The sequence below is a fragment of the Podarcis muralis genome, chromosome 14 (assembly GCF_964188315.1).
Source record: "Podarcis muralis chromosome 14, rPodMur119.hap1.1, whole genome shotgun sequence".
NCBI lineage: Eukaryota > Metazoa > Chordata > Lepidosauria > Squamata > Lacertidae > Podarcis > Podarcis muralis.
Window position 1 is genome coordinate 53,931,692 of NC_135668.1, and position 27,649 is coordinate 53,959,340.

The following is a 27,649-nucleotide window of genomic DNA, read 5'->3' on the forward strand; positions in this document are numbered from 1 at the left end:
ATATGTGTTTCATCTGCCTTTGTTTAAATTTTTGTGAGCCGCCTTGAGTCCAGTTTGGGGGGGGGGGCGGGATATATATGAATAAAAAGAGGAGGAGGAGCAGAGAAGAAAAAGAGGAGGAGGAGGAGGAGGGGAGAAGGAGAAGGAGAAAGAGAAAGAGAAAGAGGAGGAGGAGGAGGAGCAGGAGGAGAAGGAGAAGGAGAGAAAGAGAAAGAGAAAGAGAAAGAGGAGGAGGAGGAGAATGAGAGAAAGAGAAAGAGGAGAATGGGAGAAGGAGGAGAAGAGGAGTGAAAGAGAAAGAGAAAGAAGCAGGAGGAGGAGAAGGAGGAGAAGGAGAGAAAGAGAAGAGAGGAGAGAGAGAAAGAAGAGAAGAGAAGAGAGAAGAGGAGAAAGAGAGAAGGAGGAGAAGAAGGAGGAGAAGGAGAGAAGAGAAGAGAAGGAGAGAGAGAAGAGAAAGAGAGAAAGAAAGAGGAGGAAGGAGAGAGGAGGAGGAGAGAAGAAAAGAGAAAGAGAGGAGAAGGAGGAGAAGGAGAGAAAGAGAAAGAGAAGGAGAGGAAGGAAGAGAAGAGGAGGAGGAGAAGGAGGAGAGAGAGAGGAAGAGAGAAAGAGGAGAAGGGTGACAAGGAGGAGGAGAACAGACCAGAGAGATCCCATCTAGTCCAGCATCCTGTTTTCCACAGTGGCCAACCAGATGCCCCAGTCGGAAGCCCCAAAACAGGACAGAGGGGGCACACCTCATGTTTCCCAGAAGCAGCGATTTAGCGGCAGATGCATTTCCACCCCCCCCACTCAGTTCCTCCTCCGCCCACCAAACGGAGAAATGGAATTGTGAAGAAGCCGCCCAGCAGCCGCCCTCCGTGCCCAGGTCTTCCCGGCAGTCCACCGTTCCCGGATCCCCAGCTGCCAAGCAGCTCCCCCAAGCGCAACTTCCGCTCCACGCAGCCCACCCACAGGGGCGTCACCTGAGGAGCTTCTCCTGGTCTCGTTCCAGACGACTCGCCAGGAGGTGGCTGTCTCGGTGGCGCGGGCGGTCGTCCCCACAGTCCTCGCTGGAGCGTCCGTGTCCTGGAAGTCACAAGCAGAGGACAGTTGGCAAGAGAGCAAGATCAACGCCGGGGGAATTGAGGTGGGTGCTGAGCGCTCTAGTTCTGCCCCGCTCCCACAAAGCTGCGGTTCCCAGGGTTCTTTGTGGGAAGGCCATAGCAGAGCATGGGAGGACCAACGTATGGTGCAAATCCAGTACAGTGGTACCTCGGGTTAAGAACTGGATTCATTCTGGAGGTGCGTTCTGAACCTGAAACTGTTCTTAACCTGAGGTACCACTTTAGCTAATGGAGCCTCCCGCCGCCGTGCGATTTCTGTTCTCATCCTGAAGCAAAGTTCTTAACCCGAGGTACTATTTCTGGGTTAGCAGCGTCTGTAACCTGAAGTGTCTGTAACCTGAGGTACCACTGTATACCTGAAGGAGCGTCTCCACCCCCATCGGTCGGCCCGGACACTGAGGTCCAGCGCTGAGGGCTTTCTGGCGGTTCCCTCACTGCGAGAAGCAAAGTTACAGGGAACCAGGCAGAGGGCCTTCTCGGTAGTGGCTCCCGCCCTGTGGAACGCCCTCCCAGCAGATGTCAAAGAGAAGAACAACTACCAGACTTTTAGAAGACATCTGAAGGCAGCCCTGTTCAGGGAAGCTTTGAATGTTTAACAGACTACTGTATTTTAATACTTTGTTGGAAGCCGCCCAGAGATGAACGTTTGTTCTTGGTATGAGCTTTCGTGTGCATGCACATGTGTATCTGAAGAAGTGTGCATGCACACGAAAGCTCATATCAATAACAAACTTAGTTGGTCTCTAAGGTGCTACTGGAAGGAATTTTTTTTCAATTTGCTTCTGGAAATGATTTTGTCCCCCTGATAAGAGGACTGCTTTCATGCAACAAGAAAGCTTGTGTGATGGGCTGCAGTTTTCACTCGCAGGGATGCCAAACTGGGCCCTGGCAAACTGTCTGGGTTGCACCTACCCACACATGGGATCTATTGGCAAGAACTGCTCCTTAGGCATATGCATTAACCTTCCCTAGCCTACCTCACAGGGCTGTTGCAAAGATAAAAGGGGAGGGTAGGGAAGGCAATGAACTCAACTTTGTGCTCCTGGGAGGAAAAGCAAGCTCTCAATATATAGTGCCATGGATGGAAAGAAAACTAAACACGCACACAGCCACGAAGCAGCCCCCGCCCTTTGCTTTAACTGCAAGACTTCAGGGTCCGAATATTTACAGAAAAACAAAGAAAAGTTGGCAACCCTGATAAATAAAAACAACCAAAAAAATACTCTAAGTACATACAGTTTCACAACTTTGGTGTCTGAGCTACCGACTCCAAGTCTAGCCTACCTCAAAGGACTGCTGTGAAAGTTTTAAAGGCGTCGTGGAGGGAAGGCAAGATTGTATTTTTTAATGTTTTGTTGGAAGGTGCCCAGAGTGGCACCTTCTGATGTATGGAAGTGAGAGCTGGACCACAAAGAAGGCTGATCGCCGAAGAATGGATGCTTTTGAATTCTGGTGCTGGAGGAGACTCTTGAGAGTCCCATGGACTGCAAGAAGATCAAACACATCCATTCTGAAGGAAATCAGCCCTGAGTGCTCACTGGAAGGACAGATTGTGAAGCTGAAACTCCAGTACTTTGGCCACCTCATGAGAAGAGAAGACTCCCTGGAAAAGACCCTGATGTTGGGAAAGATGGAGGGCGCAAGGAGAAGGGGACGACAGAGGATGAGATGGTTGGACAGTGTTCTCGAAGCTACAAACATGAATCTGACCAAACTGCGGGAGGCAGTGGAAGACAGGAGTGCCTGGCGTGCGCTGGTCCAGGGGGTCACGAAGAGTCGGACACGACTAAACGACTAAACAACAACAACAAGCCCCAGAGTGGCTGGGGAAACCCAGCCAGATGGGCGGGGTATAAATTATTATTATTGTTATTATTATTATTATTATTATTATTTACAGCCTTGAGCTCCTGGGACGAAAGAAAGATACAAATACATACAGTGGTACCTCGGGTTACATACGCTTCAGGTTACAGACTCTGCTAACCCAGAAATAGTACCTCAGGTTAAGAACTTTGCTTTAGGGTGAGAACAGAAATCGTGCTCTGGCGGCGTGGGAGCAGCAGGAGGCCCCATTAGCTAAAGTGGTGCTTCAGGTTAAGAACAGTTTCAGGTTAAGAATGGACCTCCAGAATGAATTAAGTACGTAACCAGAAGTACCATTGTATTGCCATTAAGGTAAAGAAAAATAAACATCCACAGTGCCAGAAAACCAGCTGTCTTTGCTTGTACTGCAACATTCCCACATCCCTGGTCTTTCGCTCAGTAGCTTGACGACCCTGGAAATGTAAAAATGCATCCACTATATTATTGCAAAAACCGGTTGGTCAATGCAAAATGGTTTAAAAATCAGTATTAGCTTCCTACTAAATAACACCAGTAACACCTAAGTGAACTCTGTCTAATTGCTTTTAAAATAGGACTGGAGGAAGCGAGGGGCAGATTAACAACACAATCTTATGTCTACTCAAAAGTAAACCCTCTTCACTTCCATGGGGCTTACTCCCAGGTAAATGGGATTAGGATTGCAGCCTTGCACTCGGAAAAGTGAGTCTAGGATGCTGGGAAGGAGCAGATTCAAGGCACTCTCAGAATTAGAGGAGTAAACTGCACTGTTCAGCAGACCAGGGAAGAACGAAACTTGTATAGCTCTTTATATTTAGAAAATAGCTATCAGCACATTTTAATGGCATCATTAACTGCATGTGCACTTTTAGATTTCTTTGCAAAAATTATTTGATGGACAAAAAGTACAATATGCTTCTCTTTCACATTTCAATGCCTCATACGTACACTTGGAGAAGAAAAAAAAGAATTGGCACCCAGGCTGCAGTCCTAAAATGTTCAGAAGTCTTAAATTCATTAAGCAGAGAGATACACATTTGATCTGGTTTTGATGTGCACAGCCTCCCAAGAATAAAGGAAATGAAGACCCAAATGTTCACAAATCAGACAACTTCTGCAGACAAAAAGTGGGGCATGATTCTCCTATGGAGGACCACTCTCCCCATCTTTAGTTGTGATTTGTGCACTGGCAGTGGGTTGACCCTAGATGACCCTTGTGCATCGCTTCCAACTCTACTGGAGCTGAAGGCTCCTAAAACAGCAGCTGTATGCAGCATGGATTTGCTGTGGAACAGCCCTGCTTTGCACTAATTTAAAGGAAAAGAAAACAGCACACCTTCAGATTGAAGTTACAGGTAGGTAGCCGTGTTGGTCTGCTGTAGTCAAAACAAAATAAAAAATTCCTTCCAGCAGCACCTTAGAGACCAGCTAAGTTTGTTATTGGTATGAGCTTTCATGGGTGATACAGTCATCAACAGGTTTACCACACCTATCAGCCATTCCCACCACCCTTCTAAGTATAGTGGACACTCGGGTTGCAAACGTGATCCGTGTGGGATGCACGTTCGCAACCCGCAGCGGTGCGTCTGTGCATGCGTGGGTTGCGATTTGGCGCTTCTGTGCATGCGCGACCACCGAAACCTGGAAGTAACCCAAAAAAAATAACCCGAAGCATCTGTAACCTGAGGTATGACTGTAATACCACACCACACCTTCTCATTATACAGTGGTTACATACGCTTCAGGTTACAGACTCCGCTAACCCAGAAATAGTACATCGGGTTAAGAACTTTGCTTCAGGATGAGAACAGAAATTGTGCTCTGGCGGCGCGGCAGCAGCGGGAGGCACCATTAATTAAAGTGGTGCTTCAGGTTAAGAACAGTTTCAGGTTAAGTACAGACCTCGCCAGATGCCGCTTAGTCACGCTGGCCACGTGACCCGGAAGTGTCTCCGGACAGCGCTGGCTCCCGGCCTCTTGAGCGAGATGAGCGCGCAACCCTAGAGACGGACACGACTGGCCCGTACGGGCAGGGGTACCTTTACCTTTACAGACCTCCAGAACGAATTAGGTTCTTAACCTGTGGTATATAAGTGTCTGGTGACTTTTGTTTCAGTGTATCTGAAGAAGTGTGAATGCACACAAAAGCTCATACCAAGAACAAACTTAGTTGGTCTCTAAGGTGCCAATGGAAGGAATTTTTTTTAATTTTGTTTCGACTTCAGATTGAAGATACAGTATGCTAGAGAAACGTGAAGTGCAACTCGGCAGCTACGCTGTGCAAAATGGCAGGCTGCTTGGTGTTTTGGTGTTCGACGTTCATGCATTTTTGGAGGGATGAGGTGCATGACGCAATTACTCCCCAGAGATTCTCACAGTCCCTCTGCCCTCTGGAGATGGAAATGTGTATGACTTCACTCTCTAAACCCTAAAGTATGACGAGTCCAGCTAACATTTTAACAAGGCATCCCAAGAAAGCTTTTTTGGTTTGTTTGTTTGTTTGTTTGTTTGTTTGTTTTTAAACCAAATCAAGGAGAAAATCTGTTGCTGATTTTCTAGGTACAGATATTTTTCGCCCTCTAAAAAACAAGTTGAGCGACATCCCAGCAAATAGAGACCAGGAAGCACACAGAGGCTACAAGCAAAGACTTTTGGTGTGAAGAGGGGGAGAGTCACCATTTCCAGAGGGGATCTCCTTTTGCAGGAAAAACAATCTTGTAGCACCTTCAAAGTCTAGCACATTTCTTATGGCAAGATGGGCTCCACTCCATCAGAAGCACAAAGTCCTATTCTGCGTTGCAGGTACATATATTAAAGGTAAAGGTAAAGGACCCCTGACAGTTAAGTCCAGTCGCAGACGACTCTGAGGTTGCGGCGTTCATCTCACTTTACTGGCGGAGGGAGCCAACACAGTTTTTCTGGGTCATGTGGCCAGCATGACTAAGCCGCTTCTGGCGAACCAGAGCAGCGCACGGAAACGCCGTTTACCTTCCCGCCAAGCGGTACCTATATTTCTACTTGTACTTTGACATGCTTTCGAACTGCTAGGTTGGCAGAAGCAGGGACTGAGCAATGGGAGCTCACCCTGTTGCGGGGATTCGAACCACCCACCTTCTGATCAGCAAGCCCATGGCTCTGTGGTTTAACCCACAGCGCCACCCACGTAAGTTACATATATTACAGAGTGGTAAATAGTGAGGTCAGAAGGAAATGAAATTATAGAATCAGAGGAGAGGAGAGCTAGAAGAGTCGACAAGGGTCATCTAGCCCAACCCTCTGCAGGGCAAGAATCTTTTGCCCAATGTGGGACTTGAACCCACAACCGAGTCCGTATCTCTACTGACTCAGCGAAATGCACACCGGGCTATAACTGTGTCATAAACAGGGCTCCCTTGCAAAAGATTTTCGAAAAACCTCCCTAGTTTTGCTGGCGAAAACACGGAGAGCTTATGAGGGACTGACTCACGCTGCTTTCGGGCTCCCAAACTTCTTTGACCAGCGACACCAAACCTTCCCTGCGACACATGCTGGAGTCCACAACCCAAATGTGGAGTGCTTGGTGCCAACTGATTTGGGTTATTTTTGCACCTGCTAACTAAGCCTCGGGGGTGCCGCTCGCCGCAATGGCGCATCCACCACACTAACCCATCCCACCGCGCAGGGCACTTTATTTATTTAATGAAATGCTCAACCGCTTCTCAGGGGGGCTGCTGGGTTGGAGTCAGCCTGGACTCAGTGCCCTGCACACTCCCTGCCACTCTCACGTGGGCCAAAATGGCCTGAAACCAAACAAACAACTGGCGTGGTGTTTATTTTTGCAAGACACATTATTATTATTCCAAACTATTTGTTGCTGCGGCGGTTCATTGTGACGTCTGACTGCAAAAAATAAGGAGGGGGGTGGATAACAGCCAGCATACTCTTTGCTCTCCCCCACCCCCACTTGCTCATAAATGTCACCCACCCCATTCCTGCAACAGGATAGGCCCCCCCCCCTGCAATTTACAAGCCGGCAATTGTCTCCGGCGACTCAATGGCCGGTCTTGTCTCGATAAAATACGCCCGGCGTTTGACGCACGAAGCGCCTTCGAGATTCAATCAGTTATGTGCAGGCTAAAGCCAGAGGGGCGGGGAGCAACCCTGGCCCCCGTTGCCTCGGCAACCAATGCCCTGCATTAAAGGAGTATAGGTTTACTTGCCAAATACGAGGAGATTAGCCAAGTAAAGCCCTGGGCTTTTCTCTTAAGGGTGGGGGGAAAACGGTTCTGAGCATTCAAGCGCCCTCCACTCGGCGCAAGCGAACTAATGTTATTAGCGAAAACGTCTCTTGGCACACCGGGACGAGGGGAAAGGGGGCGGACGTGGCTGGAGAGAAAGGCAGGCCTTGTTTTCTTTCTGAAAGCCAATTCCATCGCTTAGCAACGGCCCGGGCAGCCTGGCAGAATGCAAGCCTTGTTTGCAGGCTTTTAGTTCTGCTCAGTAAATTATGTTTAACGCGGCTGGGGAGGGGTGGGCTGCGGTGCAGAGCAAGGGTTGGGGGGCCCTCTCTCCAAACCAGCTCAGACAAACAAATCCCCTCCGTGGGCTCCCAGCCACCACCCCTCCCAGTCTCCTGGCTCCAGCCAAAGCAGTGGGCCGGGGAGGGGGGGGTGCTGTGGGAACCGGGTGCGAGGCGGAGCAGGGGGACGTCTGCCAGAAAAAAACGAGGCCCCGGAACAAAAGCGCTGGCCTGGCCGTCGGTGGCAGACGGACTGATGGATACGTCCAAGTCTGCCTCTCCCTTTCTGAAGCGCAAGGAGGGAGGGTTCGCTCTGCCAGGCCCAACACATCTGCCTCAGAGAGCATCAGCAGCGCATCTTGGAGTGGCCAGGGAAGGAAGGAGAGGCAGGCAGCCTGCAGGGCCACTGGCAAGCATGGGAAGGCGCATGCCTTGCGAGCAGGCAGAAAGGAACAGCATCCTCGGCCGGCTGGAGTCCTGCTCCTCTTAGCTATACAGTCATACCTCATGTTACGTTTGCTTTGGGTTGCGCATTTTCAGGTTGCGTCCCGTGGTGACCCAGAAGTAATGGAATGGGTTACTTCTGGGTTTCGCCACTTGCGCATGCGCAGATGTGCAAAATGACATCACGCGCATGTGCAAAAGCAGTGGATCGCGACCCGCACGTGCGCAGACGCGGGTTGCATTCTTTTCAGGTTGCGAACAGGCCTCCAGAACGGATCCTGTTCGCAACCAGAGGTACCACTAGGAATTTAAGGAGTGCTCTGCAAATTCTAGAATTAAGATGCCTTCGCTCTTGGTTTTACCTCTCTCACACGCAAATGCATGCACCAGCCGCTCCCAAATCTCAGCAACCTCAGTCAGTGTGCAAAAATCCCTTTCTGAGCCAAATCCTGTGTGCATTTTAACAATACGGGTCATTTTTCATGTGGGGCTCCTAAACTTAAAAACTAGCCAGTGGGCAACACAGTGGAACCTCGGTTGTCAAACGTAATTCTTTCCAGAAGACCGTTCGACTTCCGAACCGTCCAACAACCGAGGCGCAAAGGGCGGTCAGCAAATTCCATTGAGAAACGCACCTCGGAAGCTGTCTGACTTCTGAAAAGCGTTCAGAAACAGAGGCAATTACTTCCGGGTTTTGGGCGTTTGAAAGCCAAAATGTTTGGCTACTGAGACGCTCGAAAACCGAGGTTCCACTGTAAATACTTTTTCTCAAGGAGGAGGGAGGTGAACAGACCACACGGTCTCAATTTTGTGAGAGTTCTATCCAGTGATGTTAACACCGCAAAGGCTTTCAGCCTCACACAGCGCGGCTACACATAATTCACGCTCTAATATTTTGTGCAAAGCTTCTGTTCAATTTGGCAAATGGACCGGACTCCCTGAGCCTTCAAACCCAACAGTAATGCGAGTTGTCAGTTAATTCTGCTACGGGTTTGATTTTTTCATCATGTCTCTCTTTCCTTTTCCTTCTCTGTTGCACAGCACACCCATGTACAACTCAAAACCCTGGTGAAGATTTGATGTTCTCATCCCCTAAAAGTTTTTGATTTGAGTTTCTACTGATATGAGGCTGCATTTTAATGTTGTACTTTAATCTTGTTTTTAAGTTGTATTTAAATCAATGGTTTTTATACCTGGTGTTAGCCACCCTGAGTGGGGAGGGCGGGGAATAAATAAAATTTATTATTATTATTACAAGTGCCACAAAACAGCGTCTCATTTTGGCTCATTATGCTAGAAAAGGGGGACCCCATGTCCCCAAATACATTAATTTTTTTTAACCACTGCTCAGCAGTAGACCACATGGTTTGCATATAGACTATCCCAGCTTTGGTTCTGAGCATCTGTTGTGTAAAAGGAACCAAGTCGCAAACCCTGTGAAAAGACTCTTAGCCAAGACTCTCAAGAGCTGCTGCCGTTCAGGGCCAAGAATGCTGCGCTCGATGGTTCAATGGGTTCACCCATTATATGGCAGCTTCCTGCCTTCCCCTTCTAGGGCTGCTTCCAAGTTTATGGTGGAATCCAGTGTGGCTCATTCATGTGAATTTTTCATTATTATTATTATTATTATTATTATTATTATTATTATTAGTGGTACCCACACAGGGCTGTTGGGACCAAAAAGGCCAGACAACATTTGAACCAGATTCTCCCTCTAACAAAATAACCCATTAAATGTTCACAGTTGCCGCTGGTGGGAGGGACCTTTCGTGGTATGTAGGTAGGCTCTCTGGTCATGTTCCTCCTTCCTTTTGCTCCTCACCTGAGCACAACCAGCGCCATTTTGTTCTCAGCGGCCTATTGCCACAGATCATCCCATGATCACATTTCCACCACCTCGCTAGGAGGAGCCGGTTGCTCAAGATCTCCACATAGTACACATCGCATCGAAGTGATTTCAGGGCCGTTTCCACAAAATGCAGCAAATAGCTACGTCCGGCTTTAAAATAAGTGCAATAATGCAGAGGTCTTGAGCAAGACCTGTTTTTCACTCTTGGGCAAGCTATGGTTAGGCAAAGAACACTCTTGGACAACAGCTGAACATTGAAAACAGAACAAGGACACCCAGAAATGGATTTTACCAGCACCAACAAAAGATCTAGTCTCCATTTTGCCCAGACACAACTCACTCACTCTAACATCTATCATCTATCTATCATCCCTCTGTCTGTCTATCTATCTATCTATCTATCTATCTATCTATCTATCTATCATCTATCTATCATCTATCTATCGTTCAAAATGTACCCGTGTATAGTGCAAAATGGCAGTCTGTGCACCGAACGCTGCATTGACACCAAAAAAATCAGGTTTATCCTCTACCACAGGGGTCGGCAAAGTTTTTGAGGTTTGGGCGGGTTCACAGTCCCTCAGATGCCGCAGTGGGCCAGAGGGGGAACACACGCTCATACACATGCACAAACGCTATTTCTGGCGCTTCGTCTGGTGCGGAGGAGGTGTGCGCAGCTTCCCATTGGCTGCAGGAGCTTCCTGCAACCAATGAGAAGCCAGCCAGCGTCACGGAAGGCGGTCCCCGCTCTGCTCTGGCCCCATTTAACGTGGCGCACGGGAGCCGACCGAGCTGGCAGCGGGAGTCCATGGGCCGCTTGTGGGCCATGGGCCTTAGGTTGCTGACCCCTGCTCTACCACCACTGCCAACACATCATTCAGGAACGTAACTTCTACTAGGAGTTCTTGAGGAAGAAGTGGGGCTCTTCAGCACAGCTCTAAGACAATTTTCCTCAAATGACCCAGCAAAGCTAAACAGGGATGCAGATATTCCAGAGGCAGGACCGTGAAACCGGGACTGTCCTGGATAAATATGCACAGCTGGAGTTTATGGAGTTTATGCCTTTAAAAATTAAAATAAAATACACACGCACACACAGGTTGTCAGCCAAGCAAACAGAAAACAAATGAGTTTTTTTAGGTCCAGTTGCTAGATCAAGTCTTATTCCTGCCTCCTCCCCAGAAAACCGCTTCTTTAGACACACACATCAGCTGAATAAACAGGTTTTGTGCTTCACTCCATGTCTACCCTAAAGTGCCCCACAACTGGCCAAAAAATGCTGGGCTTTGCCACGGGGTGAACCTGCGAAAAGCCACTGGCCCTGTCTATATCCCAGACCCATCAAAAACCAGCTGAACGCCAGCCTCCTGGCTCGGCCAACACTTCCAATAAATTGCTTTTCTCAAAAAAGAAGAAGAAGAAGAAGAAGAAGAAGAAGAAGAAGAAGAAGAAGAAGAAGAAGAAGAAGAAGAAGCAGCGAGTGACCAACATTACAGAGAACTTAAGTGACATGTGCAGCTGCACACAGACACAACCCTCACAATTACTCAGGCTAAAAGATGGCTACCGACACCAACGGCAGATTTTCAGCTTGTTTTTAACAGCAGTGGTCAAGGGGAGATTTGTTTTTCAAAACGTAGGACTGACCCAGCTAGAAGGAACCGGCGGTCATTTTGCATCGTTCCCTACTGAGCACAGTAGAGCTTTCTCATGAGTAAGCATATATACGATCAGGCAGTCTCTCTCATATACAGTGCATACTGCACATATTTTCTCCCTCAAAAATAATAACCGTTTACTCCTTTTTGTGATACGACAGTGACACCCAATGGCCAGTCTCATTCATTGCAAGTTCAGGGGATGCCCTACTGGCCTGTTGCATCAGTTTCTACCTCGTGGGAAATAAAAATTTGACCAGCCTCCGCTCAGTAATGGGAAGAGCCATGGGTGATTACGGCACCTCTCATAAAAATTAAATGTGGCAGTTCACAGATAAAGAGGTGCTTGTTTGAGAGAGGAGCTCAGAGCCTTTGAAAAACAAAGGAGAGAGCCCTTCGCAAGTAACCAGCCACGTCTCTGCGCAAGGACTTTGGGACGTCTGCAAAGGTCAGAAACAAACACAGACCCCCTTTGCATGCCAGGAGAGCTTTCAGACTTAAACACACACCCTTCCGGCCTAGGGAGTTATTACTATCACTATTGGTTATTCAATTTATCAGCCGCCTTCTCTCGCCACAGGCAACTCAAGGCGTCTTTGCAAAACCACCAAAAAAAACCCCCATATATTCCGTAGGATCAATGAGTTGGATGTGGGGTGTGTGTGTGTGTGTGCTGTGAACTCAAAAAGAAAGGATAATCTTAATTCCGCAACATGAAAATACTGAAATCTGCCTGTAAACTACAACCCCAAATGTCCATAAAGCTCATTTTTTTGCATCGTTCGTTTTGCATCGTACAGTTCTGGGAAAGACCAACAGGCCTTGCTGGGCACCACAGCCCCCTCTCATGACCAACAGAAGCCCACCAGCACATCGCCCCACACCTGCTAGACACTGCAGCACAACACACCTGTCTTGGCTAACCTAACACTCCCTAGGCACAGACATCTAGCTTTGGCCGTGAGCTGGGTGAGCTCTGAGGCCCCTTCTGAATCTATGAAGCCACAGCAGCTGTGCCACACCCGCTGGGCACAGCCCCACAAGCAACGCCCATCCAGCCCAATCCATCTAATTCAGGGGTCAGCCATCTAAGCCCCATGGGCCACAAACGGCTCATGGGGGGTCATTTAACCGGCCCGTGGACCCCCGTTGCCCGCTTGGTTGGCTCCCGTGCAATAATGCAGAGGTTTTGGGCAAGACCTGTTTTTCACTCTTGGGCAAGCTATGGTTAGGCAAAGAACACTCTTGGACAACAGCTGAGCATTGAAAATGGAACAAGACACCCAGAAATGGATTTTCCCAGCACCAACAAAAGAACAAGCCTCCATTTTGCCCAGACACACACACACACACACACACACACTATCATCTCTCTATCATCTAAACTCTATCATCTATCTAAACTGGCACAGAGCAGAGCAGGGACCGCTTTTTGCAATGCTGGCTGGCTTCCCATTGGGAAATAGCGTTTGTGCATGCGCACACACTCCAGCCCACCATGGCACCTGCGGGACTGCGAACCGGCCCAAGCCACAAAACTTTGCTGACCCCTGATCTAATTCCTGCATTTCAGGGAGTTGCATGAGCTGAGCCTTCGGTTCCCCTCCATCCACCCTACAATTCTTTTTTTTTAAAAAAAAAAATTATGTATAAATTCATCTTTATTGATTTAAAATATCATCTTATATATACATTACACATAGTTACAGCAAAATTAAACACAAAAATATAAAAGAAAAAAAATAAACAAAATAAGAATAAAAAAGCAAAGAAGAGTTAACAATAAGAGATGAACATTGGCTATAACATCCTGTCTTTTCTAATGAAGTTTTCTGAAAGAAACTTGCAATCATTCTTCTTGTACTTTTTCTATTGTCTTAATTATATCGCACAGTTTGTTTTATAACTTTTCCTGTTTACATTTCTAGTATATTTATTCCATTCGTTTATTATATACAAGTATCATTCGGTTCTGCTAGGATTACGTCATTTTTACAATATAATCTTATATATTCTTTGAATAGTCTCCATTCTCTAAATATTTTTTGATTTGAGGCCTCTCTGATTTTTCCGGTCAGCTTTGCTAATTGAAAGTACTCTAGCATGAGTGATTGCCGATCTATTACTGTAGGTGTTCTTTCACATTTCCAACTTGTGGCTATCAGTATTCTTGCAGCCGTAACTGAATACGTAAGCAGCGGTCTTGAATTTTGCTCTATTTCTATTGGCAGTATTCCTAGCAGGAAAATCTCTGGCCTTTCCTACAATTCTACCATCACCTGCTACCTGCCAGAGAATGCCCACCCACCCTCCCCATCGGGTGACCTACCTTTGACGTTGCCCAGGGAGAGGGCGCGATCGCGGTCCGCCAATCCCGGCCCGACCTTGCCACTGTTGTCCTTCTGCCTCGCCACGGCCACGGCAATGCCCACGGGGAGGTGGCGCACCTCCCCCTCGCCCTGCGACCCGATGCTCTCGCGCCCAAAGGACTTGGCGCTCTCAGGGCGCTCAGGCTCCTTCTTCAGCTGTTTGCTGGCCTGGTGGGGCAGCAGCTGCTGGATCCTGGCTGAGGCCTGCAGGGCGGGGTCAGCCTTCATGTGCCCCAAGCCGCCAAAGGGGCTCTTCTTGCCGCTGCCCGACCGAGCCGCCGCCGCCTCCTTGGCAAAGCTGCCGCTGTACTTGATGAGGCTCTGCATGGCCGAGCCTTCTCCGTGAGAGGTAGGATGGAGGCCTTCCGCGCTCCGTGTCGCTGTCACCACGGTCCTCTGCAGGCCTCCGGGGTCGAGGTACGCCTTCTTGGCTTCCTCCTCCGCCCGGCTGGCCTGGTTGTGCTGTGCCGCCAAGACCGCCATCTGCGTGGTGGCAAAGTTGCCCATGTCGAAAGGCTTCCATTTCTGCTCGGAGGGCTTCGGGGGCTGGCCGTGGTCGAGGTGCTGCCCCCGGGATGAGGCGGACGACAAAGAAGAAGAGGAAGAGGAGGAAGAACTGTCCAAAGTGCCATAGATCTTCGCCGCGTCCTTGCAGCCGGGCCGCGGAAACCGCTCCCGCTCGCAGGAGCGATGCTCTGACTCCGAGCCCGGCTTGAGCAAGTCTTTGGAGGCGAGGAAGTTGCCCCTGCTTTCGGGGGAGCCGAGCCGGGGCCTGCTGAGGAACGTCTCTGGGGGCCCCTGCTTCCTGAGCGCCGTGGAGGTGGCTCGGATGACGGAGCCCTTCTCGCGCAATACCTCCATCCTCTTGGCTTCGCCGTGCGCCGCAAAGTCCGGGGGCAGCAGGCTGCGGGCGCCGTCGCCCAGGCACCTCTCAGGCAAGGCCTGGAGGACGCCCACCCGGGCGGCCGGCGGGTCCTTCTCCTTCACCTTGCCGCCGCCGTTGTCCCGGGCCTGCGAGGCGATCTGGATGGGCCCGCTGCGCTCGTCATAAGCCTCCACGGAAGGTACAAAGGTGGGCGCAATGACCTTGTGCTCCCTGCCGGCCTCTTTCGCCAGAGGGAAGATGGTGTACATGTTGGAATGGACCGGCTGCGGGGGGAAGGCGGAGGAAGCGGGGGCCAGCTTCCCCGGCTGGCCCGGAGAGGGGCAGCTGCAGGCCACGTGCAAGGCGGCGGCCCCCGCCCCGGAATCCCCCCTCCGCAGCCGCTCCGAGTGCGAGGAAGGCCTCATGTTCTCATCGTGCCGCGCAGGGTCCCTGGCGCAGCGGTCCTGCTCTGAGCCCAGCGCTTTCCCCAGAGGGTCCCCTCCACCGTTGCAGTTGCTGAGCGAGGAGGTCTGCAGCGGGTTCTTGAACTTTGGTTCTCCGCCGTGGGCGCCGCGACTCGGCGTGTGCTCAGCCAGGAAGGGGGGCAGCGGCTGCTCCCCGGCCCTGGCGCCCTTCTCGGGGCCGCTCACTTTCCTGTCGCTGTCGGGCTTGGTGTCCTGGGTGAGGTCCACCACGCTGTGTGGCCTGGGCTCCTCCCGGGCCTTGCCCTCTTTCTTCGGGCCAGCCAAAAGGACGTCGCCCCGGCATGCCCGCTCCTTGCCGACGTCCCTGGCACCGTCCTTCGAGGCCCTGGGCAGGTGCCCAAGCTCCTTCTCACGGTGGAGGGCGCTGGGCCCGTGGCCGGCTGCTGTCCTCGAGGGGGGCCCCTGGGGGTGCAAGGGGGGCTGCCCTGCATGGCCGCCAAGATAAAACCCATCTGCAAAACAAGGAACAGACTTAGGCAGCCCCAAGCGAGGGCGAGAGCTTGCACAGGAAACATGATTGCACAGATTCAAAGTGCCACAGGGACCCAAACAATGCGATAATTCCAACGAAATGCGGCATGACTTAATTGTATATGCATAATCATGAAGAACATGGCAGGGATTTGTTTATGGCACAGATTGGCATATAGAGAGCAGAGATGGGTTTGGGGTTTTTTATTTCACACCATCTGTACCCTGTAACACAGAAAGTAAACAAGTTAATGTAATAAACCAAACACGGCAACGTTAATGGCAAAGTGTATTATAGTTTGCCTTGGGTTAGTACCCCGTTAGTTCCCAATACTGAAAAGAGATTATTTTGGTTTGGTTTTGGGGGGCAGAGTTCTCAGATCCTAATGCCTTACTTGGATATGATTTGCACAATTTCAACCATGTGAGATGGCATGTGAGATGCACTCATCCTGCACCATGCAAACGTCTCTATGCACATTCCATATACATTCAACACCATATTCGTCCCATATACATGCAGCCAGTGGGGTGCAATGGTTAGAGGGCGGTACTAAGAGCTGGGAGAAACCTGGGTTCGAATTACCCACCTGGCCATGACAAAGCTCAGTGTGTGATCTGGGGCCAGTCAATGCCTCTCTCAGCCTAACCTGCCTCACAGGGTTGTTGTGGGGAGCAAATGGGAGGGATAAGACCATGTATACCAGTGCCTGAAGTGGACCGTGCCTTCTGTGACAAAAGTCTTTGAAATTATGCCTGTTTTGGGAGGAAATTGAGGAGAGAGAGCAGCTTTTCTCCTCCAATAAGTCTGGAAGCCACCCAGAAAACAGATTCTGGATGGAGAAATGGGAGCCTGCCCTTCTCCCAGAGCAGAAATTCCTGCCCCAAGATGGGAGGCAACAGGCGACCAGCTTAGGCAGCTGCAAAGAGGAGGATCAGGCAAATGCAAGGAGAAGGAAGGAGCCATCTCAGGCCACTAGTCCTCATGGTGCCCAGGTGCACTTCCAGGACCAGAGGCACCCAGTCATGTGGCAGCTAGACTGGTGACTGGGAGTGGCTGTTGAGACCACATAACACCGGTTCTGAAAGACCTACACTGGCTCCCAGTACGTTTCCGAGCACAATTCAAAGTGTTGGTGCTGACCTTGTAAGCCCTAAATGGCCTCGGTTCAGTATACCTGAAGGAGCATCTCCACCCCCATCGTTCAGCCCGGACACTGAGGTCCAGCTCCGAGGGCCTTCTGGCAGTTCCCTCACTGCAAGAAGCCAAGTTACAGGGCCTTCTTGGTGGTGGCACCCGCCCTGTGGAACGCCCTCTTATCAGTCAAAGGAAAAAACAACTACCAAACTTTTAGAAGACATTTGAAGGCAGCCCTGTTTAGGGAAGCTTTTAATATCTGAAGGATATTATTGTATTTTAATATTTTGTTGAAAGCCGCCCAGAGTGGCTGTTGAAACCCAAGCAGATGTGTGGGGTATAAATAAATTCTTCTTCTTCTTCTTCTCCCAATTAACCTCCATCTCCAGTGGCGTAGCGTGGGGGGTGCAGGGGGGGCCGGCCGCACCGGGCGCAACATCTGGGGTTAGGGCAAATCCATGGGTTAGGGGGCGCAAATCCACAGGTTAGGGGGCGCAAATCCACGGGTTAGGGGGCGCAAATTACTTGCCTTGCCCCGGGTGCTGACAACCCACGCTACGCCACTGTCCATCTCCAAGGCCTGCTCCTATTTAGGGTTGCCATACGTCCAGAATTTCCTTGACAAAGCCAGTATTCGACCCTCGTGAACAGCGCCCTGGCAGAAATCCGGACGTATGAACGCCCTCTTGTCAGATGTCAAAGAGAACTACCCACCAAACTTTTAGAAGACATCTGAAGGCAGCCCTGATTATCATCCTCATCATCCGTGATGGTGAGCAACCACAGGACGGGTTTGTGTGTGTTCTGCATCAGTGCCATTCGGGGGCTTCCCAGGGGCAGTTGGGGGCACTGGGCAAAGAGTGAGGGGGGGCCGAACTCACCTTTTGGAGACTCAAAGAGGCTGTGCTGGCCCAGCTGAGCAAGTAAGGGGCTGCCGCTGTTGTGAGGCTCCAGGTGGCTCAGAGGAATGTATGAGGGATACAGACCATTGGGAAGGTGGGAGAATCCTGGAAAAGAGAGGTAGAGGAAAGTCAGGTGTAAACCTTATTATTATTATTATTATTATTTATTAAGCACATTGATTGGTTTTTAGAAACCCATGCAACTCAAAGTGACACGCAAGAGTGATTAAACGACACCCGTTGATTCCAGCATAGAACACAGCACAGGAACGTTCTAAAAATGCATTCCTAATTTTATTATGATTAAGAATAAACAAAATAAACCAAAGATAAAGAGCGTGCAGAAATACTGCCGCAGCAGGCTGAAAGCAGCATGAAGTTGGATGCTGTCATTGACTTTGTTGTTCCAAAACTTTGCCAAAAAAATGCCCTCCCCCCCCCCCATGAACCTGTTACGCCAGTCTATATGTATTATTTTGTAATAAGTTGGCTTAGTCGTAAATTACTAAGGATAAAATGTTCTTAATCCATTCAGGTATAGTATTATATCCCCCACCCCGCATTTTTGGAGTTATAATCGTAGCAGCAGCTATTAACACTATTTGTTGATTATTTTCCAGAATAAGATCTTTTAGATTATCCAGCAGAAATATTTTGGGTTCTAAGGGTGTAGTCGGATAACCTAACGCTTCAGGGATACTAGCCTGAACGTATTCCCAGAATATTACAAAATATTCAGAAGAAAAAGCATCCACGTTTTTAAACGGGAGTGCTAGGGGTCGTCCCACAAGATCTTGCGAGATCATCCTAAACCAAAGAGGTTTTAAGCTTCACAGAGTCGCACGAGACCACCAGAGGTCATCTATTCCAACCCCCTGCAATGCAGGAATCTCATGTCTTGCTTTGATTTAACTTGCGCGATTCCAACCAGCCCTATGGTTGAAATCGAGAAAATGAAATGCTTCTGAGCTGCAAACGCACACAAATGTCCCTCTGTGCACCCCATACATTCAGCACCATGTTCATCTCATGCGTTCAGTGAGAGCGGCGTAGAGGTTATTATGTCGGACTCGTATCTAGGAGAGACCAGGGTTCGAATCCCCACTAGGCCATGAAGCTCACTCAGTGACCCTGAGCTCAGTCACCAACTCTCCTCCTAGCCTGCCTCAAGAGGGTTGTTGCGGGGATTGAATGAGGAGGGAGAGAATCTGATGTACCGCCTGGGTGCGGTGCTATTAAATGATGACTGAAACGGGCTAGAATTGCAAAATGGACTATGCCTTCTGCACCTGAAGTCTTTGAAATTCTGCCTGTTGGGAAAGAGAGAAGCTTTCATCCTCCCCTCGGTCTTGAGGCCACCCAGCAAACAGATTCTGGGCGGAGAAAACACAGGGTGCCCTCATCCCAGAACATCAGTTTACAGAAATTCCTGTCCCAATATCGGAGGCAACAGGCCACTCACACACCGACTTTGGGAGTGCTGGGGATGCGCGGCATCGACCCTATAGACCTGAAGGAGCGTCTCTACCCCCATCGTTCTGCCCGGACACTGAGGTCCAGCTCTGAGGGCCTTCTGGCAGTTCCCTCCCTGCGAGAAGCGAGGTTTCAGGGAACCAGGCGGGATTCAACCTCAATCGGTTAGCCGCCATCCATCCCCCAACCGCCTCCAAGCAATGCTTCAGAAGACCAGTCCCTGGAAACCACAGGATGGGAGAATCCTGCATTCTGGATTCGCAAAGGCAACTGTTCAACCCCTGTGAGAACGGAGTGCTGGACTGGACGGGCCATTGGCCTGATCCAGCGGGCTTCTCTTATGTTCTTATGACAGATGGCCACCTGTCTGTGGTGGACTCCCTTTCACCCCAGCCAAGGGAAGGAACCAAGTTAAGGCTGCTTTGGCTTGCTGGCTTTCTGCTCTGACCACATCTGCCCTGTCTCCCCCAAAAAGCATGCAGAAAAACTGGGGACGGCAGCGCCTGTTAGCGATATTTCACCGAAAAGCAGCAGGCGGGCAGGAACCACGCAACGGAAGCGAGACTTGCTTAACCCTGCTGCGCAACCGCGTTGGCCACAACGATGGGCCTGTGGCTGCAGAAGGGAAGCAGGCGCCGTGGCGTATGACAGCAACATCCTCGCACATGCTTCAGCCTGCTTCCTCCCAAGCGCCCTGCCTGCGCACCGCGGCCGGATCCTGCGACACAGGAAGCACGTCCGCAAGCTTTGAGTGTCTCGTATCTTGAAAGAATGTAACAAACGTGGCTTTCGTGGTCCGGAATGGCAGCAGAAAGGTGGTCTTCTGGAGGAACAGGTGGCCGGGTTTGGGGCACGGCTGAACCGGGAGCCTTAGCTGCCCAGGAAACCACAGATGCTTGCAAAATAACGCAGAGGCTGCGTTATGCAATCTGAGAACAGGAAACGGATTTGCACAGGCCTCAGAGTTGCAATAAGGAGAACATTAGCTAATGCTCTTCCAGGCTGCATCAACAGAAGTCCAGTGTCCAGATCAAGGGAGCTGCTCTATTCTGCCTCAGTCGGACCACATCTGGAGTCCTGTGTTGAGATCTGGGCACCACAATTTAAGAGGTTGACAAGCTAGAAGGTGTGCGGAAGAGGGTAACCAAGATAATATAGTGATAATAATAATTTATTATTTATACCCCGCCCATCTGGCTGGGTTTCCCCAGCCACTCTGGGCGGCTTCCAACAGAATATTAAAATACAATAACCTATTAAACATTAAAAGCTTCCCTGAACAGGGCTGCCTTCAGATGTCTTCTAAAAGTCTGGTAGTCGTTTTTATCTTTCACATCTGGTGGGAGGGCGTTCCACAGGGCGGGTGCCACCACCGAGAAGGCCCTCTGCCTGGTTCCCTGTGACTTGGCTTCTCGCAGTGAGGGAACCGCCAGAAGGCTCTCGGCTCTGGACCTCAGTGTCCGGGCAAAACGATGGGGGTGGAGACGCTCCTTCGGGTATACTGGACTGAGTCCGTTTCGGGCTTTCAAGGTCAGCACCAACACTTTGAATTGTGCTCGGAAACCTACTGGGAGCCAATGCAGGTCTTTCAGGACCGGTGTTATGTGGTCTCAACAGCCACTCCCAGTCACCAGTCTAGCTGCCACATGACTGGGTGCCTCTGGTCCTGGAAGTGCACCTTCTAAGTGGCAGGTTCACTGTATAAAATATACATTCTGTGAGAGCTCCTCACCCCATATATTTCCACTTGACTGCTACAGATGCCCCATAAGACATGTTCTGCATCTCTAAGAACTCAATTGTTTCGTGTGGCAGCACCTGCACTTTGGAACTCCCTGCCTCTTGATATTATTCCCATTTATGCAGGTTTTGCCATTTACTCCAAAAGGAGAAATAGGCAACGGCTCTCGGCACACACAATGTTAAGTTTTTTTTGGGGGGGGCGCTGAATTTAAACAGAGGGGCTGGAAAGGAAGTTACACATAGCTTATGAACGACTCATTTTTTTCTTCTTCCCTTTTTTAATGGTCTGTAGCTTACTCCTTGGACTGCAGACAGCAGCCTCTGGAATGCTCTGTGGCTTCCAGTTCTGTTTTACAAGGAAACTGATCGGCACGGCGAGAGGAGCCAGAACCCCACCCCTCTTTCCTGGAGCAGTTCTTCCGGGAGGAGTTCGGATTCCTTGAAAGCAGAGTCGAGATGCTCATTCCCCCAAGGGGGGGGAGGACAGGTAGTCCCAAGTTTGGGGGAAAGGCTGTTTCCGAGAGCCCCCCACCATCTCCTCCTCATTAGCAGCACAGAGGGATGAAAGAGACCCCTCCCAGAGACGGGGGCAGGGGTCTGGAGCCAGAGACTCCTGAAGAATAAGAAGAGCCTGGCAGGATCAGGCCCATGGTCCAGCATCCTATTCTTGCCAGAGCCCTCTTCTCTCCTGCAGCAGTGAGTTCCAAAGTTTGAAGCGAAGTGCTTTCTTTTACCTGTCCTGGATCTTCCAACATTAGGTAAAGGGAAAGGGAAAAGCAGAGACATCACCTTGCCGACAAAGGTCCGTATAGTTAAAGCTATGGTTTTCCCAGTAGTGATGTATGGAAAGGAGAGCTGGACCATAAAGAAGGCTGATCGCCGAAGAATGGATGCTTTTGAATTCTGGTGCTGGGGGAGACTCTGGAGAGTCCCATGGACTGCAAGAAGATCCAACCTCTCCATTCTGAAGGAAATCAGCCCTGAGTGCTCCCTGGAAGGACAGATCCTGAAGCTGAGGCTCCAATACTTTGGCCACCTCATGAGAAGAGAAGACTCCCTGGAAAAGACCCTGATGCTGGGAAAGATGGAGGGCACAAGGAGAAGGGGATGACAGAGGACGAGATGGTGGGACAGTGTTCTCGAAGCATGAGTTTGACCAAACTGCGGGAGGCAGTGGAAGACAGGAGTGCCTGGCGTGCTCTGGTCCAGGGGGTCACAAAGAGTTGGACATGACTAAACGACTAAACAACAACAAAGGTAAAGGGACGCGGGTGGCGCTGTGGGTTAAACCACAGAGCCTAGGGCTTGCCAAACAGAAGGTTGGCGGTTCAAATCCCTGCAACGGGGTGAGCTCCCGTTACTCGGTCCCTGCTCCTAGCAGTTTGAAAGCACATCAAAGTGCAAGTAGATAAATAACTCCGGTCAATACAGCGAGATGAGCGCCGCAACTCCAGAGTCATTCGCTACTGGACTTAACTGTCAGGGGTCCTTTACCTTTACCTTTTAAAATTAAAGGACCCCTGGACGGTTAAGTCTAGTCAAAGCTAAATAGAAAACTATCTTTAGAAAGATTTTTTCCTCCAAAAGCATTTTATTTTAAAAATCTGATTTAAATAAAGAAAAATCTGATTTATTTATTTATTTTATCCACCCTGGTTGGAAGGGGCCCCAAGAGTCCAAGGAGGATGGATGGCGGTTAACAGATTGAGGTTGAATCCTGACAAGACAGAAGTACTGTTTTTGGGGGACAGGAGGCGGGCAGGTGTGGAAGACTCCCTGGGGCAACTCTGTCCCTGAAGGACCAGGTGCGCAGCCTGGGAGTCATTCTGGACTCACAGCTGTCCATGGAGGCACAGGTCAAATCTGTGTCCAGGGCAGCTGTCTACCAGCTGCATCTGGTACGCAGGATGAGACCCTCCCTGCCCGCGGACTCTCTTGCCAGAGTGGTGCATGCTCTGGTTATCTCTCGCTTGGACTACTGCAATGCACTCTATGTGGGGCTACCTTTGAAAGTGACCCGGAAACTACAATTAATCCAGAATGTGGCAGCCAGACTGTTGACTGGGAGCGGCCGCCAAGACCACATAACACCGGTCCTGAAAGACCTACACTGGCTCCCAGTATGTTTCCGAGCACCGTTCAAAGTGTTGGTGCTGACCTCGAAAGCCCTAAACGGCCTCTGCCCAGTATACCTGAAGGAGCGTCTCCACCCCCATCGTTCTGCCCAGACACTGAGATCCAGCGCCGAGGGCCTTCTGGCGGTTCCCTCATTGCAAGAAGCCAAGTTACAGGGAACCAGGCAGAGGGCCTTCTCGGTAGTGGCACCCGCCCTGTGGAATGCCCTCCCAGCAGATGTCAAAGAGAAAAATAACGACCAAACTTTTAGAAGACATCTGAAGGCAGCCCTGTTTAGGGAAGCTTTTAATGTTTAATAGGTTATTGTATTTTAGTGTTTTGTTGGAAGCCGCCCAGAGTGGCTGGGGAAACCCAGCCAGATGGGTGGGGTATAAATAATAGATTAATAATAATAATAATAATAATAATAATAATAATAATAATAACAACAACAACAATAATCTAATCCAACCCCCTGCAACGCAGGAATCTCAGCTAAAGCATCCATGGCAGATGGCTATTCAACTTCTGCTTAAAAACCTCCAAGGAAGGAAAGTCCACCATCTCCCAAGGGAGGCTTGTGCCACTGCCCAACAACTCTTGCTTAACACGAGTTCCCGCGTCATGAGAGAAGAGGAAGCCCTTTCCCCTTTCTCCATGCCAGGCGTAGTTTTACAAATCTGTGTCACCTCAGCCTGGCCTCTTCTCTAAACTAGGAAGTCCCAAAGGCTGCAACCGTTCCTCATAGGGCTGCTGCTCCACCCCCTCAATCATTTTGGTGGCCCTTTTCAGAACCTCTTCCAACCCTTCAAGATCCTTTCTGAGGTGCCCAGAACTGTGCACAGCACCCCAAATGCGGTCGCACCATAGATTAACACAATGGCATCAGGAGCATGGCAGCTTGATTTTGAATTCCTTTGCTAAACATCTGCCCAGGCATTTGTCTGTCCAAATGATTAGTCCAGGGGGCCACCTGGAGATTATTCTACCACTGCATTAAACCTGGAGACTGCCCCTCTCGATTAATTTAGACATTGGAAATCCCATGGGGAGGCTATGGGGTTGTGGGACCAGTTTTGGCCCAGATTGGCTGTGCAGGAAGGAAAAGAAACAGGCTGAACGGCTTTCTCCATCCCTGGGAATGTAAGAAAGTAAAGAACTTCTGGGAAATGATATATAATGAGATGAAAAAGATGTTGAAATATACATTCTTAAAAAAAACCAGAAGCATCTTTACTTGGTGTTATAGGCCAAGACATTAATAGACAAGATGTCAAACTGTTCTTATAAGCAACAACAGCGGCAAGAGTACTGTTAGCCCAGAAATGGAAGCAAGAAGAAATTCCGACGAAAGAAGAATGGCAGACGAAATTAATGGACTATGCAGAATTGGACAAAATGACAGGAAGGATTTGAAACCTCTGGGAAACCAGAGATTTACAGAAGATTGGAAGAAGTATAAGAATTATTTGAAGAGCAACTGTAATCAACAAATTACGCTAGTAGGACTACAAGAAGTTTTGTAAGGAGGAATATATGAAGTGCTACAAAGTAGATAAAGAACAGAGATATTGGTTATGAGTTTGAAATGTAACAGGGAAAATAAGAAATGCATACTAAGAGATTAGATTGGAAAATTTTCAGACAGGACTGATGGAAGTAAAAAAAATTGAATAAGATGTAAAAGTATGTTTAATTACTGTTGAAAATGATATGTTAAAAAACTAATAAAAAAATATATACAGTGGTGCCTCGCAAGACGAAATTAATTCGTTCCGCGAGTTTTGTAGTCTTGCGATTTTTTTCGTCTTGCGAAGCACGGTGTTGGGAAAGTTTTGGAAAAGCTTCAAAAATCACCAAAGTCTTTAAAAACCTCAAAAAAGGCTACCACATCGCGTTCTATGAGTTGCTCCTCGAAGTCAAGTCGCAACTGTATTAACGGTGTTAAGAAAAACGAAACAAACTTGCAAGACGTTTCCGTCTTGAGAAGCAAGCCCATAGGGAAAATCGTCTTGCGAAGCAACTCAAAAAACAAAAAACCCTTTCGTCTAGCGAGTTTTTTGTCTTGCGAGGCATTCGTCTTGCGAGGTACCACTGTATATATAAAAAGAATGGCTTTCTCCATCCCTCCCAGCCTTGACCCCTTTCCTATTTGGCAAACCAGCTAGCAGGCACCCACAGGCCGGGTCTGGACAATGGGCCAAAGGCACCCGACCAACAGAAAGGAAGAAATCGCAACCTTCCCCCCCCCCCTTCTCAGACCAGACATTTCATCTGTAGACACAAACAAGAGTTTTGAAACCTCCTAAGGGTTACATAACTCCAAACAAGCGCAAGACTTTAGCAATCTTGCTGACCGCGCAGGAGGACAAGTGGGCCCTGCGACTTCCCAGTCCCTGGAAGGGGGCAAGAAAGGAGATGGGGGCAAGGGGTTTTCCGCACACACAGTGATTGGTGTTTGCTGCACATGCAGGATTTGGGCAAATCTTGGTGTCGGGTCAATTGCAGCTTCACTCTTCGCTCCCATCTTTGAAAGCACAGCCACCCGCTAAGTCCTTTTTCTTCCATGCGGTTTCTGTGGCCTGTTGAATCCTAATCTCATGACCGGATGCTTCCTCTCCTGTTGGTGAGTCAGATATATATATATATATATATATACACACACACACACACACACACACACACACACACACACATCTCACAAACACACAAATTAACCTCGCCCTTTCGTGTTTAGAAAGAGGAACAAAGATTAAGATTTCTTTTTCCAGGGACGAGACGGGTGGGTTTGCCAACTTCTTGCAACATCAGCCCTCGCAGGCTCTCCTCCCAATTTCTCCCAAAGTAGGTCAGGCTCATTAACCCCATTCGATGGACAAGGAACACCGAGGAACAAGGGAGGTTTAAATTACTCATGATTCATCTTCGGGGAGGGGGACTCGTTCTGCAGAATGCCTGGCTTCGCAGGCACTCCTCCTCCATGGAGAAACATGACAAGAGCCTGGACTGCCTAGTCCAACACCCTGCTGTGGCCGTGGCCAGCCGCGTCCACTTGCATTATGAAACACAGCTCTGTCACAGGTGCTGCAGCCTGCATTGCCGCGACGATGTGGGCAGGTGCAGGGCTGCAGCTTCTGAGGTGCTAAGCAGCCACGTGTTGGGGTGGAGGGTGATCTGCAGGGAAGAATCAGCATGCAGACTGCTCTCTCCCCCTGGCATTCACATACCAAGAGCCTGTTGGATCAGACTCATGGTCCTTCTACTGGAGCACCCACTCCGGTGGGAAGGTAAATGGCGTTTCCGTGTGCTGCTCCGGTTTGCCAGAAGCAGCTTAGTCATGCTGGCCACATGACCCGGAAGCTGTACGCCGGCTCCCTCAGCCAGTAAAGCGAGATGAGCGTCGCAACCCCAGAGTCGGTCACGATCGGACCTAACAGTCAGGGGTCCCTTTACCTTTTTATTTCAAGGGATGGGAGCCGCCTTGAGATTTGCCCGGCTGCTAACTTCCCCCAATGCCTTTCAATGCAGGGAACAGGCAAGGACACGGCTCTGGAAGGCTGCAAAGGGAGCCTTTTTAATAATAATAATAATAATAATAATAATAATAATAATAATAATAATAATAATAATTCTTTATTTATACCCCGCCCTCCCCAGCCAAAGCCGGGCTCAGAGCAGCTTACAAGCAATAATAAAAACAAGATGAATGATTACAACTTAAAAACAAAGATAAAATACAACATTAAAATAAGGGAACATTAAAATATTAAAATGTAGCCTCATCGCAGGAGGAGAAGGAAAAGAAAAAAGAAAGAGAATGTCTTTCCCAGGGTCATCCAAGTCCCTCCCAGCCACAGACCCAGAGGCACCATCCGCACCCAGGCAGGGGCAGATGTTTCCACCTTCCACAGAATGCCATCAGCTTGCCAGCATCTCCCCCCCCCCAAAAAAAGAGCTGTATTTGACCCTCAGGAACAGGCAAGGGAGAGCTTCTCTCGGAGGAAGGCTCCTTGTGGAACGGGAATGTGATGACACAGACGGGTTGGAATCCAGACCCCGTAAGCTTGCGCAGAGGCCAACTGTGGGTCTCCTGCAAAGAATCCATGATTGATGCTCCACAAAGGCAGCTAAGGAATGGGTAAGGCACCTAGGAGCTCTGCGAAAAGGGGCAGGAGGAGAGGGGGTGATCTCAAAAAGGCACCTTTCCCCTTTGCCTGTTTCCCACGCCACCGAAATCCCTCTCCTCCATCCATTTTCCCAATGTGCTCTTAAAGCCACGAAAGCTGGTGAGCATCACTGCCTCCTGTGGGAGGGAGTTCCACAGTCTAACTATGAGCAGCGTGAAGATGGACTCTCTCATCAGTTAACACAAGCCAGAATGAGGTGCTTCTATGACTCTATCGGTGTCAGAAATCCAGATATATTAAGGTAGGTGCCAAATGGCCCCTTAAATCTGGGTCGCCACAACACAATGTCTTATTTGCAAGGGGGTTGGACTAGATGACCCTCGGGGTTCCTTCCAAGGCTAAAATTCTACGATGTCAACTACATTGCTTGACTCCAGCTTGCTCTTGCAACAATTCACTTGTCCCAATATGCAAGGAGGAGAATCACACACAGTAGAAATGGTATCAACTCTGGACTAAGGCAGAGGTTTTTAAACGGTGGTCTGTGAGTTCCATTTGAGTGGCC

At 49.5% G+C, this 27,649-nt stretch overlaps 1 protein-coding gene across 5 annotated transcripts in view; it reads right to left on the bottom strand.

Annotated features, from left to right (window-relative positions):
• Positions 1-27,649, bottom strand: part of TNRC18 (trinucleotide repeat containing 18) — a 123,621-nt gene that overhangs the window by 57,808 nt on the left and 38,164 nt on the right. For all 5 annotated transcript variants that reach the window (XM_077918743.1, XM_077918742.1, XM_077918744.1 and 2 more), the window contains exons 4-6: positions 17,606-17,731; positions 13,726-15,567; positions 963-1,065 (exon numbers count right to left, since the gene is read on the bottom strand). In XM_077918743.1, the coding sequence (XP_077774869.1) occupies positions 963-1,065; positions 13,726-15,567; positions 17,606-17,731 (2,071 nt within the window). The remainder of the gene's footprint in view (positions 1-962; positions 1,066-13,725; positions 15,568-17,605; positions 17,732-27,649) is intronic.